Raw genomic sequence first — 19,071 nt, forward strand, 5'->3', positions numbered from 1 at the left:
CGTAGTGTTGCAATTCTTCATATTGTCATTTTTTTGGATATGTAATTATATATACGTCATTTTTTGGATATGTAATTATATAGTATACATCTGAGTCCTTGTGATGTACTTAACTGGTGTAAAAAACGTAAACAATGCTATTGAAGTGAGCGAGATGTACAGAACATCAAAATTGCAATAGTAATAAATAAGTCAGATTCATTGAAATTTATTTCAGCCGGTCAGCTGCCGTGTTACATCTCAATTTCTACAACAATGAATTTTTAATATCAGTTTTGAGTATACTTTTAAAACAGTCTTCAAATATAATTTTCTTTAGCATGCAAGAGTTTCACACGTATCACATAAACACCATTTAGGTCACAACGTAAAAACACAAACAGATTTCTCCAGCAAGTTTATGGAGTGAAGACTGTTGCTTGTTCCAGTTTCCAGGAAATTTGGCAGAAATCGTAGCTGCTTCGCGAAACATCACATGGAATTCCAAACCCTGAACAGCTTTACAAAAATACCTTTCGTTATGCACGTTCAAACTTGTTTATCACAAATCTCAGGACAAGATAGCAAAAAGAGTCATCAGGTGTTGTCGGGTTGACTTTGTATCGTCCTGCCGTTTCGGAGACTAGCTGGCCTTTTCTTCAGAGAAGCCTTGAGTTCTTCCTCTCTTTGGATGGCCAGCACGGGGTCGCTTTGAAGAGATGTGCACGACAATGGACCGTCTTCTCCGTAGCCGTTGACGGCAATGGCCCTGTTGGTGCAGTGGTTAACGTCGCCGTTGCAGCCGACACTGGAGTCGCGGACTGGAGCTGGTAAAGTGTCATCCTCGTTTTCAGAGTCGGACACCGACACGTAAAACCTACGGCACGGGGAGGGTAGGTCCACGTTCACGGCTTCCGAGAAAACAGAGTCCTCATCGTCGTCCAGGGTATTGTCCTTGGGGACATGGACAGTCCCGTTCTCATCCAGGGACGCGAACCGAAACGGAAGCTCACTCAGAGCAGCGACGGTCGAGGACCGAACCTGCGATCCCCTATCTCCGACGCAAGTGTCGTCCGCGAAACATGAGTTCACTTCCCCCGTTGGACTTCTCGCCTCGTCGGGGTCCTGCACCGTCATGCACAGCTCGACGATCCCTATTGGCTGCAGCTCGACGTCCTTCTGCTCGCTCGTCTCGCTCCTAGGCTCCTCCTCTGAGAATGACGTCACTTCCAAGAGCGCCCCCATGGCAGGTTGGGCAATTCGGTCTCTCGACGCCGTCTCGTCGTCCCCTACCGTCGTCTGCAAACTCGACGCCAACGACATTGACATGGTCCTCACCGTATCCAGCGACGCCTGCCTGTGGTAGCTGCTGAGTACAGTCTTGTTGGCGCAGTCAGGCAGCGACACGGAGTGCATCAGCTGCGGCGTGAATGGCGACCCGTGTCTACTGCCCTCAATCCTGATGTTGTTGACGTGGTTGTGAAGGGTGTTTGACGCTATTGACGCACGGTGCAGATCTCCGTTGATGGACTGCTTCCTCCCGAGACACACGCACAGGACGTCTTTCATGGCCGCCCTGAAGTCCCGCAGGTGGTAAGCGTACAGCAACGGGTTGATGGCGGAGTTGATGTGGGAGAGGATGATCGTGGAGTCCATGAGAAAGATGCTGATGCTCCAGTCCGGTACGAAGGCCTGGACGAAGTTGATGGTGTAGAGGGGGATCCAGCAGATGATGAAGAACAGGACGATGATGGAGAGATTGCGGGTGGCCTTCACCTCGCGGCGTTGCGCTACGCTGAGTACCCGTAGCATTGTCCCTTGGCTTCTGGAGTTCGGGTTCATCATTACCATGTGTCGTATCTGAAAAGACAGAGTTCATATCAGTATTGCACACTGACACAAAAAAGTGCAGAAAGTACCCCAAATAATCTGACTAACTAGTTAGATTTGGTGGTTGCTGACCTCAGGGGCAGAGTGTTTTGCACAGCGCGCTACGACCCCAGGGGTCCGGGTTCGAATCCCGAACTGGTCGTAGGCGTTCTTTGTGAGTGTGACTTTGTCAATTTCATCATATCATCACTCATCCTCACCGTCGCAATTAGCCAAAAGTGGCAGAAAAAAACACTAAATAGCAAAAAAAAATCAAAGGTCAAATTAAAGATTTAGTACGACCATCTTAATAAGTAAAGTGCTGCCCTGTGCTTAGCACCAAGCCATGAAGGCGTATAGGGGGTGTGGAGTTAGGGCGCCACAATTTCTTGATCACGACCGAAGGTGGGGGTGATGTGATCAGCACCACGCCGCTGGCCGCCTTTACCTCCCAGAGTTTCCTCCAAGTACCCACTTTATACGACACTGGGTGGACGCCGGAGCCGCTTGAACAAGTGAATAAAAAAACATTCTGCAGGTCTCTAGCTGACAGAATATGGACGGATGAAGGGACACACACAAAACAAAAACAAAAAAAATCCCTATTACTGCTGAGAGAGTCAACGTAGATAAACAGGGAGAAATAAATACGAAAATACATTTTTGTACAAGATTATGCGAAATGGACAGAGAGCCTCAAAATAAGCTCTTATAGGTACTTTAAACATACGTTATCGGGTTCAAAACAACATGAATTGAATTTAAAACATGAAAGCTTGTGGTTATAATGCAAAGGGGGGGGGGAGTGAAAACAGGCAAATACCCGCTCCCTAGTCATGTAACATTTGAAATTCATATTGAATCAGTTGTTCATACATAACATATATGAAGATATTATAAGAAAACAGGTTACAGTGTTCACATTGCCCTACAAATCTTGAAAAAGTCAGGAAAGTTGGCCTATGGCTAAGCAGGTAATGGAAAAGTCACGGAAGTTCATAAAATACATTTGATAAACCTCAGACGTCGGTGAATATGAAATAGGATTGTTAATCTTGCAATGAATACTGATTATTTACATACCTATAAACACTAATTTGATACAACAAGCATTCGAATTAAACAAAATACTTAAAAAATAACGTTTTTTTTTTCAACATTGATTTCATGTGTCTACACAAAAATACTATTAACAGAACAGTTATTTGTATATGATAAATTTTGAAAAAAACACGGCTTATATCTCATACAGGGTTCCCACTACCCTAGAATCCTTAAAAAAAGGGGGGAAGGGAGGGGCAGTTGACCCCCACTTTTTGCCACTTTTGTCCCGGCACTATGCTATCTTATCTACAAAGGGAAATATACTGTCTTTCACCCCTCAGTTTTGACACCTTGCCCCCCCCCCCCTGGTTTTGGAACTCAAACGCCACCACTGCTCAGGGATATTGTCCTACGGTTGAACATGTCATCGAAATGCCACGAAATGTTATAAATACATTCGGAAAACCCGCAAAGTCGGCGAATATTAAATTTGGTTCTTGAACTTAAAATGAAGATTGGTTTTCAAACATATTTGTATCAATTTGAAAAAAAAAATACTTAAATATGACTTATTTTTACAACTGGAGCCACTGATTTCATGACTCCATTCCAAAATATATACAAATAGAGTAAAAGTAAGCTAAAACTTTACATAGTTTCCATGAAATTTATTTAATAAAACTAAAGTTGTTGTATCAAAGTGATGGAGAATCTTCAGGGTTTTCCCTCCCTGCAGAGATTCCCAAAGTGTGCGCCGCAAAATGTTCCAATATTTTCACTGATATGATATGATTGTTCGTAATAAGTGCTTATTTAGTACTTTTTACGTATAAAATGTTTCTGAATTTGAAACATGTGTTTATTTTTTAACTTAAGGCAAGCAACCTAACCACACAAAGTGAGCGGTGCAAGTGTTAGATTGGCCTTCATTCTGACTTGGGCAACACGGAAAAATCTTGAGGCGCAGTCAGTGATGTGCGTCTACGCGTAAACAACGATACTCTACATTCTACACGTAGACTATGTTAAGCACGTAGATTACGTAATCTATGTAAACAACATGGCGAAAGGTGATAACTTAGCAAAGAGCGCCGTGGAATTGAAAGAAAATTATACTGCGTATCAGTTGATGATGTGTGTGGATAACTTTTCATGCTCTTTCTTCCAAATTCGAACAATTTCTCACCTAGGAAAAAACCTAATATAGGAAATATTCTAGTGCTTTATGGGGAAAAGATCACTCTTGCCTCACTACTGCCATCTGTTGTTGTTTTTTGCATATTATTTATCTTCTTCCATAGTTGATAATAGAAGAGAAGATAAATTTTGTTGTAAATAGGATTCTTTTCATTTCGTTAGGAACCAATATAGTTGAAAATGTCACTTTCCCTTCATGAAACCCTTGAAAATTAATTTTAATGCACTTTAGATTGTCTACGTAGTCTATGTAAACTACAACCCAATGTAATCTACGCGTAGATTACGTGCAGACAACGCATGTAGACGTAAACTTATAGTCTACGGCAGATCACTGGGCGCAGTGAAACGAAAATGTTCGGAACCCCTGCATTATAGGCACTGGCGGCGATTGGTTTCCAAAACTGGGGGTGTGGGGGGCAAGAATAGTTTACTTTCCCTTGATATATAAGGTTTAGCATTGTGCTGGAGCAAAACTGGCAAACCGCCCCCCCCCCCAATCACCTCCACTGCTTACAGTGATATAAAACAGATTTTGTTAAATTTGCAAACAATATTTAGAGGAGAAGGTCTAAATATGGGCGAAGGTTTAAATATGGGTTTTGAAGTTATCAGCGCTCCCGGGTGATGCAGCCTGGCAGAGGATATTGGAACTGGTTATCAGTCAAGGACAAAAGGTTGCGGGGCCAATTCGCAAGAGAAAGCGGTGGTTCGTTTCGGCCTTGGACGCTGTTATAGAATTGCGACCTCCGAAAACTTTTTGCAGGTATGTTTTAACTCAGCGTTTTCTGAATTCTCATCTGCTTTGTATAGGTTATGATATTAGCGGTACATAAAACAAATGTGGGCTTTTATAATGCCATGATTTGTTTGTGAAATATGTACCGCAGAGAGCGAAAATAGATTGATGAAGAAAAGTAGCGTGATGGTCTAAATATGGGCTATGACATGAGGTCTAATGTTGAGATAATGTTTTAGCGATAAATGAGTGTTTTTTTAAAAAAAAAATTAATAGCTTTTTATGATATTGCCACTAGTAGCCAATATTTAGACCACAATTTGGAATACATTATTTTACCATTTTTTTGGAAATTGATTTTTTTTTTTTAAAAAAAAAAGTGGAGACCTTCTATACTTTAGCATGCTGTTACATTTAAGTATATATTTCATATATATGCATTTTATAGGCAGGTGCTTGATATATTAATTTTTTACCTCCGAAAATGGCAACATAAAAAGGGGGCCCCATATTTAGACCTTTTTCTCTAACAGTAATTTTAGTAAATAATTAATAAACGCTGAATTTTTGACGACTTGCCAATTTTATTGCTTTGATCGACTTCGTCACGTGACCTCACACTCACCTGCTTGAGTACCACTTGGTAGATGTGCGCGTAGAATCCCAACATGATGAGTGCGGGGAGGTAGATGGTAGCTATGCACAGGAAGACGAGGTAGGACTTGGGCATGACGCACGTGAAGTAGCAGTAGAAGTCGTTCTGGTCCACATTGTTGTGCCATCCGAACAGAGGGAGGAATCCAACAATGGTCCCTGCCACCCAGCACACACCGATGATGGCTAGAACGAAACATGTAAGGCAAGTTAGCAGTGCAGTAATTACAAAATTACCACCGATATTTTTTTTTTTAAAAAAAAAACACATTAATATAGGGACATATTAGAAAACATATCGCTAACAAAATATACACTTATAGAACGAATATTTGCCAAATAACAGAATGCAAAAGTGTCTGGACCGAAGGGGGGACCACGGTCCTCCCTGGAAAGTAAAAGTCTACAAAAAATTACATATTTCACATATATAATTAATTTCAGCCACAATAATGTTTAATTATTGCATGGACATGATAATTTCAAGCTGCAGCATTTTTTTTTGCGCGGGGGGGGGGGGATGTGCCTTGTCATCACTCTCTGAAAAAAATACCTTTCTTGCCCCTACCTGGATAAAATCCTGCGGACGTCCATGGAACCAGGTCCGTAGCCAAAATTTCATTTTGGGGGAGGGGTCATCATCCCTTATCAGCAGAAGTCATCGAAAGGTGTAAAAGTTGTGGAAGGGTAGATGCCCTGAACCTGAATTGAGTTGAGTTGCTGTTTTAAGTCCACTTTATGCACAGTAAGACTGGACCTACAGTTTAAAGTGGGATCCGAACCACTTGTGCCTCCACCGGGTATCGAACCCGGGACCCCTTGAGTACAAGGCAATGACGCTACCACTGCGCCATGGGGAAGTCCCCACCCTGAACGTGAAGATCAATAAGTTGTATATTACAACATATTATGCAAGATGTTTGATTATTGCGAAGGAAGCAAAATTAATTACCACTATACGCTATTTATATAGGTTAAGATATTTGTAGACCCCTGACTACGTGCCTGGTTTGGATAGTACATTCGCGTAGCCACTCTCTACGGGGTGGCATGCACAATTAGATATTTCGTAAATTTAGAACTTGTCAAAAATGACAATCGGGTAATTTTAGAGGGGGGGTGAATTTGTCACGGTTTTTTCCCCCGAGTTCTTCACTGTTTTTATTTGAAAATGTTGATTTTCCAAAATTTTGGACTGGAGTTTAGCCCCAGCAGCTCTCCTGCACGTACGCCAGAGGTCTGTACCCATTTCCACATTATAAATGTAAAAATACCGTGCGTCCATTTCGATCTTCAGCCGAGAGATCGGGAGAAGCGTGGCGGGCGGCGCTGACGGAGATGCCGACATTTGCGTCCTGTAATGACCGCTTATTTTTATGGACATATGTATACATTCATATAAATATTGCAAAACGAGCACTAACCTGTGTTATAATTCATCATCTGTAATTCATCCAAGTTCTGCCCTTATATACACAAAAAAATTCGCTTTAGAAACGATGTTAAGAGCCACATATAATGAAACATTTTAATCATAGTTTTGACCAGTAACGTCCTGCTTAAGTTTATATCCTTGAAAGAGTTTTGTGTCGATCGTTTGGAGGTTTCGAATGTGCAACACTGTATCAAGATTACGCTGCAGACAAAACCGTTAAAAGTCAATGGTTTTCGTGAGCTTCCTTGCAATCTGAAATCTCCGAGCTCGAGTTTTTTGTTCCTTCGTGACTAGATGAAGACAGAGCTGTGAATATAGTGGCGAGCAGATGTAAACCAAGAGCGTGTTAATTCCGTACTGTGCGCAAGAGTGATATTCTTGGTTACTTGCCGTTACTTGTTTGTGTTATTGCAGTGTGTATGTGTGTTGTGTCAGTGAGACGATTGGAATGCGACCCTCAAGGATCACGTTAGAACAAAGAATTTTTATGTATGACACTTACGTGAAAACAGACTCGTGTCGAGACGTGTGTGGGCAATTTGTACAGAAATTCCCAAGCGTTTCACCTCCACATAGAGATACGGTTAGACATCTTGTCCTTAAATTACGAGAAACTGGATCGTTAAATTTTAAAACACCTAAGCAAAAACGACGGATTCTAACCGAAGCAAAACTCGATGAAATTGGTGCAGCGTTAGAACGTTCTCCAAACAAACCTCTACGCCGTGAGATGGACGTGTCAAAATCATCAGCACATACAGCTACTAAGCTACTAAAATTAAAACCGTACCCTTATAACACAGGTTAGTGCTCGTTTTGCAATATTTATATAAATGTCTGCATATGTCCATAAAAATAAGCGGGCATTACAGGCCGCAAATGTCGGCATCTCCGTCAGCGCCGCCCGCCACGCTTCTCCCGATCTCTCGGCTGAAGATCAAAATGAACGCACGGTATATGCTAATTAAGAAAACCGCCTACAAGTAGCAAATATATCTTTGTTATTGAACATGAACGATAGATGTTCAAGACAGTAGCGTAACTAACACGCTCTGCACCCCCCGCAAGTTTCAGTTGTCCGCCCTTACTCGTTAAAAAATAGCTCTTCTAAAATTTTAATTGACGCCTACATTTATATTAGGTATGCAAATATGAGAATACATACATGAATTTGAATCAATGTAAAAACCTGTACGAAAGTTTAAGACAGCAGAAAAAGTGTAAAAATTTTACATATGAAAGTACACTGTTAGTATAAAAAATACGATGTGTTAGAGTGCGCGTCAAATCTCCTGCATATGGCGATAGCCAATAGCAGCGCACTGCAGCGGTGCCATGTCGAAATCTCACACGGAAAAGAGACAGCGTGGTTGAGCGAAACGCCTTGTCACATAGAGCACGGCAACGCCGCACGTCTGTGATTCGCTGCTGCTGTTCAGCCGTTCAAGGTCATATGCAGGATATTTGACGCACACTCTAAATGCCCATTACTTGTTCTTTGTGTTCTTTTATGACAGCAAATGCTTGTGCTAGTTTGGTTGAGTTCAGTTTTCTAGCCAGCTCGCTTTCGATTCTTAAGAGCGCCAGCCCACTCGATCTTACTCTTGTTGCCATTGTGCTTCTCAAGTAATTGTTGATCAATTTTAGCTTGGAAAGTGACTTCTGAACTGATGAGGACGTCACAGGTAGGGTGAAATATGGCATATAATACGTCAGGAATGCTAGTAGCCAGAAAATTGTTTTCTATCAAGAGGAATTTTGCAACTTCGGTGATGTTCGACATGTTTCTTATTTTGATTGCATTCCGAAAACAAACAATTTCTGTAGTTGTAGTGCAAGATACACAATCTTCATATTGGTTCCAGAAGTTAGTAGTGGAATCCACTAAGTGTCTGTCGGCGTGTTCCGTCAGAGTGGTGGGGCTTAAAAGCTAAAAATGTGAGGCGTTCTTTAATTTGTTTCATGTCCCGAAATCAATCGTTTACTTCATTTACAAGATATCTAAAGCACAGTAGAAAATCCTTACTTTAAAACAGTTCAATGGGTTGAGAAAGTTACTTACATTATGTTGATAACTAATACCTCCTGTCCGTTCATCGAAGAAGTTGTTTTTTTTAAAAAAAAGCTTTCCGTTTGGTAGGGGTGGGGAGCGGTGAAAGTCAGCGTTGCCAACGCATTTCCTTGCCTGTCGTCTATCCTTCGGCGACGTAAACTATTCAGCTGTTACTTCTAATCTGGTAATCCACTTTCCTTTCTATTTTCCAGTGATTAAGATTTTCTGTTTGCAGTTGTAGTCGCACAAAAATATAATATGTTCGGTTGAAAATATATTTTTAACGCCAAGAGGAAATCGTTTCTGAACTATTAGTCTTTCTTAATTTTTCATTCTTATTGCGCCCCCTCCCCCACGTCCAGCACCGCGCGGGTTGCGGCCAGTGGCGTGCCCAGGATTTTCGAAAGGAAGGGGTTATGTATACTTTTTCTTGGTACTCGGCTCTCATTTTGTCATATTTTCCTACCTTCGACGATCTTTTTTTAGGAATACTGGACCAAAGGGGGGGTATAACCTCTATCAACCCCCTCTTGGGCACGCCACAGGTTGCGGGGGTGCTATTTACGCCACTGATTAAAGACTTCCGATATGTTGGGTGGTTCCTTTATCATTTATGTTTTCCAGGAAATTTTCAAGCGTGTTTTGTTAAATCGACGACAGATGGTGGTACTGTTCAATTCCTATTAATGTTATTCATCAGTGAACATTCTTTACCTTATAAGCTCGTCAGGATTAGTCAAAAGCGGAAGAAAATTGATGTAATATAAAATAAATCAAAAAACTAACAATTTTCCTTAAAAACTGTTGCTCTGAATTACGTTCGGTAAAACGGAAGTTAAGAAATGCGATGAATTCAAACACAGGCTAGACTCTACGTCCTTACTGCCTTTTGGTGGTAACCGATGGGAAATAACAACACTGCAGGCTCGTCTTTGTGTTCGCGTTGTGAATGCGTGTGTTTTGCTCGTTTGCGTTCTGCGTGGTGATTGCTTCTTTGCGTTCTCGGTGCGTATTGTGTATGGTGCGTGAAGGAGAACAGGTTCCAAAAACTTGTAGATAGTGTAGAATACGTTTATCACCAGTAATAGTTTAGTGCATCGTTCAAAACCGTGCTTGCAGACAGCCGGCATCTCTTCGGGTAAGTACCTTTTACTTTTTACACTTTCTGTTCACGATAGCCCCACTAACCATTCACATTAGCCCCAAAAAACATGCACGGGTAGCCCCACAAACCATTCGCGTTAGCTCCAAAAACCATGCACGGGTAGCCCCATGAACCATTCACGATAGCCCCACGAACCATTCACGGGGACGAGGTATACCTACGAGGTTAGGTTAGGCCTGTTAGGTTAGGTTCCATTAGCACTCATTTCACCCCTAAATATGTGATTCATCATCGAAAAATTTCCTCAGTACGTTCAATTACGCATATCCGGACAACATCGGTTTTTATCGATTTCCTCCTCCAGGTAATTTTTACTCGCTTTGGGATTTACGTTGTTGAATTCCTTATACAATAAGCCTCCCAACGATATATGACATGTATTCCTTAGGAAAAGGACGTAAAGTAGAGTCTTACCCAAACACATTTTGTATTCGGATAATTCTGCCGTAATATTTACAAATGACTTCTGAATTTTTAGGTAATCTTGAAGTCTCATTAACAGTACATAAGACAAAGATCAGGTTTTTCTGCCTCACATTAATTATCAAGCCATATCAAGTGACAGATATTTCTCATTATTTTTGATGATTAGCACTGCACACATTTTTGCTTCCATGCAGCAATCATATTAATACAAACGGATTTATGGATATCTTCCAGCTGCTTTTTTCGGGGGGGGGCGTCGGAAGTGGAAGCGTCTAATACTAGACATTACACATGATATCATAATTTAAGTGATAACAAATATGTTCTGATTTTCAATAAACAAGACTTATGATTGGGTGAGGTAAAGGTTGCTGATGTCACCGTCCAATGAAGACACATTGAGGGTAAGAACGTATTTAGGGGGGTCCAGGGAGTCCGGACGACTCCCCTTCCGATACGTACGTCGACGTGGATCGTGGTTCTTGAAACACTTCAACTGCCAGGCCGAATTTTGAATTTTCTGGTGGGAGCCACGAGGCATTTTGATGGTGTGTATAATTATTATGCACACGGCCTATGCAATACATTTCTTTGAAGTTCGTCCCCAGGCCGTGTGTGTAACAATTATACACACTCTGTAGTCACAAAGTAGTTCCATACACATTTCTTTTCAAAGGAGTTGTGTATAAGAGCTATACATGGTGTGTATCAATCTGATACACAAGACAGTTAAAGTGTTAACCAGAATAAATGCACTTTGAACAAGAAGATATAATACTCCTTACTTTTTTATAATATATATATATTACAAATTATAGCTGTTTATCAGATAATCCAAGAAAAATATTAGTAATCCATGCAATTGAAATTTTAAGAAATAATATATCCTAGTTTCTTAGCAATCTGTCTTTTCGATTTAATATCACATTGCAAGAACTTCCGATAACAAATCTGTATAATATTTAACTAAAATTTGCACAGTACTATATTACTACCGGCGTTCTCTGTATAAAAAATAACTTACAGCAAGGTGCAATTTAGGTAGTGTTATTTTATTTCTGAAAAAGAGCAAAAATGCTTGTGCATGTGTATCAAATATTTATTTTGGCAATTTTCGATATACGTACGTAATGTTGACAGATCGCACGTAAAAATCTTTTCTATTTCTCTTCTTTAGGTCCAAAGACGTGCTATCTCATCATCAAATAAGAACTGTTCTGAGATCCAACATGGAGATATGACAGGTACTTGCTTCTCATTTCTCCTAACTTCGAAAAACGTTGGCCTAACACTTAAGGTGGTATTTGGAGAAGACCAGATTGTTGATTGCACCACTATCAACCACCTCCCAAAAATCTACATATCTCGAGTAGCCGGCAATACAGAAAATAATATTATTATTGAAATGATAAGTGTGACTGAAGATAGAAGGAAGCTAATAGCTTTGTTTACTGAAAGTGGACTCGAGCTGTTGGTACTACAGAAAGGGAAATGGCGACATTGTCCGTGGTCATTTCCCATGATTGACTGCGGCAGGAAACCTTAACGATGCCGTACTTCATTTCCTGTCGGCGCTCACCATGGCGGATTGCCGAACAGTCTTTTAGTCGATCGGATTCTTCTTTCTTTTCTACACCCAGGTCTCTTTGCAAAATGGTAAAAAGTTGTCTGGGGTAAGACGGCCAATTTCAGTTGCCAGCCATCTACCGGGGAAAATGACCAGGCCGTTTTAAAAGTATTGGATTTGACGAGCTGTATCATTGTAGGTGAACTCTGACCAAGCCCGGCTACAGGCTTGCATCATTCTCATCTTACTTTGCAAGACCCGAGGACCACTCAAACAGCAAGTCAGTGGCAAATGCGGATATATCTCCCTCAGAATAGGCAAGTTCACCCGCAAAGATACGGCTCATCAACTCTGACTACTAATATATCCTGTCCGAGATATATCTGCAGTAAGATCGCACATAGCGTCAGAGAAGTGGGGAAAATCTAGTGAGCAGAGCGAATTAGTACACGCTGCTCGAAGGTTGGTAACTGCAGTCACTCCCCCCTTCACGCAAGTGGAAGCCGCCTCGCGTCACTAGTTGCGCAGACTTATTTTCGTTCGTTTGCTCCACAGATATAGATGGGACAGAGTTTATATGACCGTGACCATGACCGTTGTTATAGTATTAACGGCCTTACATAGCCTAATTTGTGCAATTTTAATGATACAGTTTTTAAAATACAATTATTGTGCACGAAATTGTAATTTTTAATCATTATATATTCACACTTGACGTGTGCGTCTGTGTTCAATACTCCAAACTATGCAAGCGCCATCTTCATGTCACATTCTAGCCACAGTACAGAGAGATGACGTTATGAACCCTAGCCTCTGCCTGGGGGGGGGGGGGGATAATGGTCACGTTCCGTTTTTATAATTTAACAGGCAGAATGCTAAATTTTCACGGCGGAATATTGTAAAATTTTCGTTAACCTCTGACAGTGTATATATAGACGGTACACGACAAATAAATGAGATAAAGTTTCAAGGGAAAATATACTGGAGCAGTTAAAGGACATGGAATTAAGTCCTGTGTACAACAGGGGTTTGTACTTTAAATCATGTTCCAACTAACAATAATATGAGCTAAATACCATCTGAGTAGAGAGGCACTATGTTAGACAATGAGTAAGCATAGGCAGGATATTCTGGGGACAAGAGATGGCGCGCATGTAAGTTCCTGATTACAAAAACTCTCTCTTGATTTCACCGTGCTGAAATTTTCTAATATTTCTAAAATATATATATTATATTATATTATATTATATTATATTATATTATATTATATTATATTATATTATATATCGGTAAACCAGTATTTTCCACAGACAACTAGGCTATGTGACGTTACAAGAACATACTTAGTAAAAAGACAATGAGAGTCTCACAGAAAAGTTTTAGCAATGTCAATTGATACTTGATTCAAAAACAAGTTTTAGGCCTCCCCGATGGCGCAGTGGTTGCGTCGTCGCCTTGTAATCAAGGGGTCCCGGGTTCGATACCCGGTGGAGGTACAAGTGGTTCGGATCCCACTTTAAACTGTAGGTCCAGTCCCGATTAGCCTTACTGTGCATAAAGTGGACTTAAAACACAAAATCAACCAAATCAACCAATCAAAAACAAGTTTGACAATTGTTCTTGAGTTCCACTTACTTCAATTTTTTGAACTTAGTTTTGTTCGTTTTTCAAGCCTGATCATAAGTTCGTTCTACCCCTCCCTATCCCCTTCTCTACCCTGTGGGCAGAAAATTATCTGAAATTGAAGATTCAAGTTGCTTCCACAACTGAGTTACGTTGACGTTTTCACCAATGTTTCATACTCATCATGAGTTCTGGGTTCGGATCATGCCAGGGGCGGATCCAGGATTCAATTTTGGGGGGACACCAATTTCCAAAAGTGTACACATAAATAAATACTAATGAAGATTACAGTACTACTTTAAATTAAAGTTTACCATGGCGAAACAAGTATTTATACTTTAGTTATTCTTTAAGTAGCAGTTCCAGTCATCTGTACATGCGGCCATGTTATGAAGAACAACTATATTAAAAAAAACAATATTTAAAAATTGCGTATTCCACGCGAACACAGAAACGCACATGTTACAGAAGTATTTTCATATTACTTCATTTCTTAATTCTTTTTTGTTTTATAATTAGTTAAAACATTTCTTCTATCTTTTGTCTTAACAATGAGTTCTTCGTGGAGATTCCCGTAGGAACTTAGGGATACTTGAAATAGCTCCCACAGCATTTCGTACATTTGGAACGCTACAAGCCTTGGTCAGAATTAAATTAAGTGTATGATTGGCACAATGTGTATACAATGCTCTTGATTGTACTTGAACAATACGAGCCTGAACACCCTTGTAGATTCCGCTCATATTGGAACCTCCGTCATAACTTGACCTCTGAGGTCAATGGCGTATGGGGGCACCAACTGACCACTTCCAATGGTGTATGGGGGGCAACAAACTTTCAACAATGCACAGGGGCCACCAACTTCAAATGATGTTCGGCACTCAGCAATTTTTAACAATATACGGGGTGCACCATAGAGCATTTTGGGGAGGTCACGTGACCCTGTGCCCCCCTCTGGATCCGCCACTGGATCATGCATATTTCCGTTTACAGGTTAAGAATCTAATACTAGCAAGTTTTACTTATTTCGTTTTCAAGTATAATCAGTTTCTTGTAGGAATATACTTCCTGACAAGACAAGAACCTTTGATATGTAAGAAATGAGACATAAAAACAACGTCTGGTTCATCTAAAAGTGCTGCGTCAGGGACATAAATACATCAGAGCCGACCTACGTGGCGTAGTGGTTAGCACAGGGGTTTCAAATTCGAATCCCGGCTTCCTTGTGAGTGTCCTTTCATATCGTCACTCATGCTCTTCACGAAAGGCCCGTAGCCCTCGTGGGAGGGGGGGTGGCTCATCCCTTATCAGCAGAGGCGTCGCCAGAAATATTTGTTGAGGGGCATTCCATTAATGCAACTTAATTAGTAGAAATAATAATGCCAATAACAGTAAATACTACGATTATAACTGTCATATTACAATAATAACTATTATAAGTTACTAAAAGTAAACCAATTTCAATCCAAATGTATTGTTATTATTATTATTATTATTAATGGAGGGACTTTGTTACTCAATCCACCGTACGAGTGACATTATTTTATCTTACATTTTGTACAGTTAGTGCGAGGAAATTCATAGTTATTGTATTTTGTTATTAAGTTTTACACATTCCGTTCAGAGAAATACTTTAAAAGTTAGGGGTAAATTTTACTCATGAATTTTATGTTGTGTAACCTCTCATAAAGAAAACTATACATTCTGGGAGCTGTGGATCAATTTATTCTTTGGATTAAATTGTAGAATATAAAAAAAATTAGCTGGTTGCTCTATTATATACTAAACTTTAATCTTGCTAAAGAAGTAAAATTAATTACCACTATACACTATTTAAATTAGATATTTGTAGGATTTCGGGGGGGGGGGGCTTCAGCCCTCTTAACCTTCCCGCTGGCTACGTGCTTGTTTCACGAGTAGCCAAATTTGTAAGAAAAGCGAAGTAAAATAAACGAAATGAATCAAAGAAGGTGATTCGAGATAGAAGAGATGAAAGAAACTGATTAAGAGAGAAAGGGAGAGAAGAGGAAGAGATGTAAAGGAAGCGAGGGAAAATGAGTAGACAGAAGGCAGGAGAAGGGTAAAGGTGGAACGCAAAACTGTGGGCAAGAAGTCATGGCGATGAAGAAGAGAGCGAAATAAATCAAAATACAAAAGGAAACGATGAACGTGTAACGAACTCGTCTCGTCACAAATTGTACGAGTCGCACCTCTATTTTTATGACCTTTCTAAGATTCTAAGAAATTGAGAATTGTATAAATTTAAAGAAATGAGTTCCACATCTATTTTGGAAAACTTACTTTAGGAATATACTTTTAATAGTTCATTTCTTCTCCACCCGTTTCGCTAGCATCGCAGACACTATATAAAGGCCAAAGCTCGGCTGGCAAGTTAGTGAGACTCCGCCTGCGGGCGAGAGAAGGTGTGCTCCGCTACTGCGAGAGACCAAGCACCGCAAAGGAGACTCACTCCGCCATATCAAGCGAGAGACCAAGAGTAGTAAGGGCTCCATCTTCGGATGAGAGAAGCTGAGCTCCGTCTCCGGACGAGAGATAAGAGGTTGGACTCTGTCCACTAGTCAGAGAATCCGCTCCACTTTCGGATGAGAAAAGTTATGCTCCGTCTTAGGACGAGAGAAGTGGACTTGGCACTGCCAAGGACACACTCCACCCTCGGGTGAGAGAAGTGACTAATCAGCTTTCCTTTTTCTTCTCCCCAGCCTCCAACCGGGAGGTAGAAATTTATGCTCTAATAGGAATATTATGTTAGGAGATAGATTAGTAGGGAGACAAATTTATGGTAAATGAAAACTGAGGAGAGCGGCAAATAAAATGTTAGATCAGCGGTATATACCAGCGGTGGAAACAAAAGAAAATTGGCACACACTTTTTCATCATGAGAGGAAACAACATAAAAAAGAGCTATAAATTGATAAACGACTTCATTTTTATATACTGTACACATACACAAGTACTTAGCTGTCCAACCAAAAAGAAAACATCAACACAAAATCACTTCATTTCTAAATTGCATATCTCAAGTGATTTTTTCATTGTATGTATTTAAAGGATATTCTTGCTGTCCAACAAATAAAAAAATCACTACTGCACATACACAAACACATGTTGAAAATCCCATGATGATAAACAAAATTCATTCATGACTGAACACAAATGACACCATTGTTTCCCTTGATGTGCGGGAACAGACTAATCTTATCGCTGCTACAGCTAGCAAGTTCAATGAAACTGGAAGTTGAGTAGACATTCGGGGGAAGAAAGAAATGCAGCTTGACAGAGAGCGAAGTTTTTGAACTGAGATTATGTGCATGGGAAATCCCATTTGCAGCGTCTTCCTGATGTGATCGAAGATAAAACGTTCTTCAGCTGCAAGTGGTAGGAAACTTTAGGCAAACGTTTCGTTACAAATCGGCAGTTTGCGCGCACAACCTCGATTGCCGGTTTTTGCGTGTTTTCTACTTACTTTGATGATATTTCACGGTTATTTCGCGAAATAGCGTTAATTTCGTGCAAAAACACACATTTCGCATTACTTCGTGAATGAAACTCACGCATATTTCATCATTGGGGGTGCAGTTACGTGCAGAATGTTCAAAATTGCATCTTTTTTTTCACATTTCGCGATTTCGCGCATCGCGAAAATTCAATGTCCCTATAGATTAGTAACGGATTTAATATGTCCCTATGTATCAAGGTAAATTGAATACGGACTAAGTTTATCCATTGTATTTCTGTGTCCTGTTACCTTAATTTAAACTCATAACCTCTCTGTATTAGTCTAAGTTTTCTTTCTGAACTTTGTAGTTGAATAAAATTTTATATGTTAAAGTCAATCCTGTGCATTGCTTTGGTCAAACCTTTGGCTACCTTTTTTTTAACTGGCAACATACACCCGAACCCTGAGAGCAATTTAGAGTCTCATGACGCCGCTGGAGGAAAAGGTTAGCATTATGGGTAAAACTGAAACTAGTCCTATCTGTGTGGAGGGCGACGTCGACTCTTGCATACTGCTATGTAGATTGGACTGAATTATAGTAAACATTATGGAGTCGGTTCCAGAGAGGCCCGTGCTAAGCCAACCTTGGTCCACGAGTGTGGAACGTTACAAACGAAAGTATGAGTACAGATGAAAGAACAGAAAGGCTCAGGTGTAAATAGTGTAAGAGTAAAGCTACCCCTCACATTGCAACATGTGAAGGCATTCACACAGCAATCGTGAAGGTGATGTGATCAGCACCACGCTCCGGAAGCCTTTCCCACCCTCCGGGTTCTCTCCAGGTACCCATTTATTACAGGCTGGGTGAACTTCAGTTCAGGCACATTGGTGGACAAATGCCCATCTGAAATCCATTCCGGAAATCGAACGCAGGACACCCGCGATGCAGTCCGGCGCCTTGGGGGAGATTTCGCACCGAAGCTGTAAGCGGCAAGCGACAAGGACACTCATAAGCAAGCATTCACCGCACATTTGCGAACAACAGACCGAGGTGACACGATCGAGACAACGGCGCAATAGTGTCGCTTCGGTCCGAAAGTTTGCATTTTTTTTCTGGTGTATCTTGTTGCTTGTCGCGTGTCGCTTTAATCTGAAATCTCCCTTAATGACTGGAAAACCGCGGCGTGTTATTTATTCCAAAGTTCGCGTTTTAATGTTAGTCTGCGGCTGTTCGTGACGGTTTCATACGCTGGAAACAATTTTTAAAGGAAATTACTTTCCATTATTTCATGCGCGATGTTATGGGTCCCGTGTGACGGTACTGCGCACTCGATCGCCGCCAGAATTCCACGACTTTTCTCGGTGATACAAAATGTTCCGATTGAAGCTGAAAAATCGTGGGAAACGTCTATTTACACGTGGCTTCACGTAGCTTTAGGAATTATTCCATGTGTAACACGCGCCATACTTTTTGGGGGAGGGGTACAAGTTTGAAAAACATGCAGGGTTATACACGCGTATTTGTACATTTTATTTTTAAGCGTAGAACACAAGAAATGTTACATTTTCTCAGTGTTTTTCGTTTCGTAAGCTCAATTCACATTTTATTCCAAATTCGCGCTAATTTGCGATTTCTAATGCATGGAAAATGTGTTGAGAACATGCCAATCCACATTCTGTATAAACACTTTTTAAAAAAAAGAAATTAAAAAAATACATTTTTCGCCGTTATCGCGTTTGCGAGAAAATCAAGACCCATACTCATTGTGCGTAAAACTGTGAAAGATTTGCGTCCTTGCTGACGTAGAACTTACACAGCGTCATTACTCTTTGGGAGACCTTTTTTGGACACTCTGAAATGAG

At 40.6% G+C, this 19,071-nt stretch overlaps 1 protein-coding gene across 1 annotated transcript in view; it reads right to left on the bottom strand.

The window, feature by feature from the left end:
* Nucleotides 1-192: 192 nt before the first annotated feature.
* LOC145989999 (uncharacterized) overlaps nucleotides 193-19,071 on the bottom strand; it is a 162,870-nt gene continuing 143,991 nt past the window's right edge. Inside the window, exons 2-3 of the mRNA XM_083125577.1 lie at nucleotides 5,454-5,668; nucleotides 193-1,839 (exon numbers count right to left, since the gene is read on the bottom strand). Of these exons, the coding sequence (XP_082981703.1) occupies nucleotides 577-1,839; nucleotides 5,454-5,668 (1,478 nt within the window). The 3' untranslated portion in view covers nucleotides 193-576. The remainder of the gene's footprint in view (nucleotides 1,840-5,453; nucleotides 5,669-19,071) is intronic.

The sequence above is a fragment of the Lepisma saccharinum genome, chromosome 7 (genome assembly GCF_977018435.1).
Source record: "Lepisma saccharinum chromosome 7, izLepSacc3.1, whole genome shotgun sequence".
NCBI lineage: Eukaryota > Metazoa > Arthropoda > Insecta > Zygentoma > Lepismatidae > Lepisma > Lepisma saccharinum.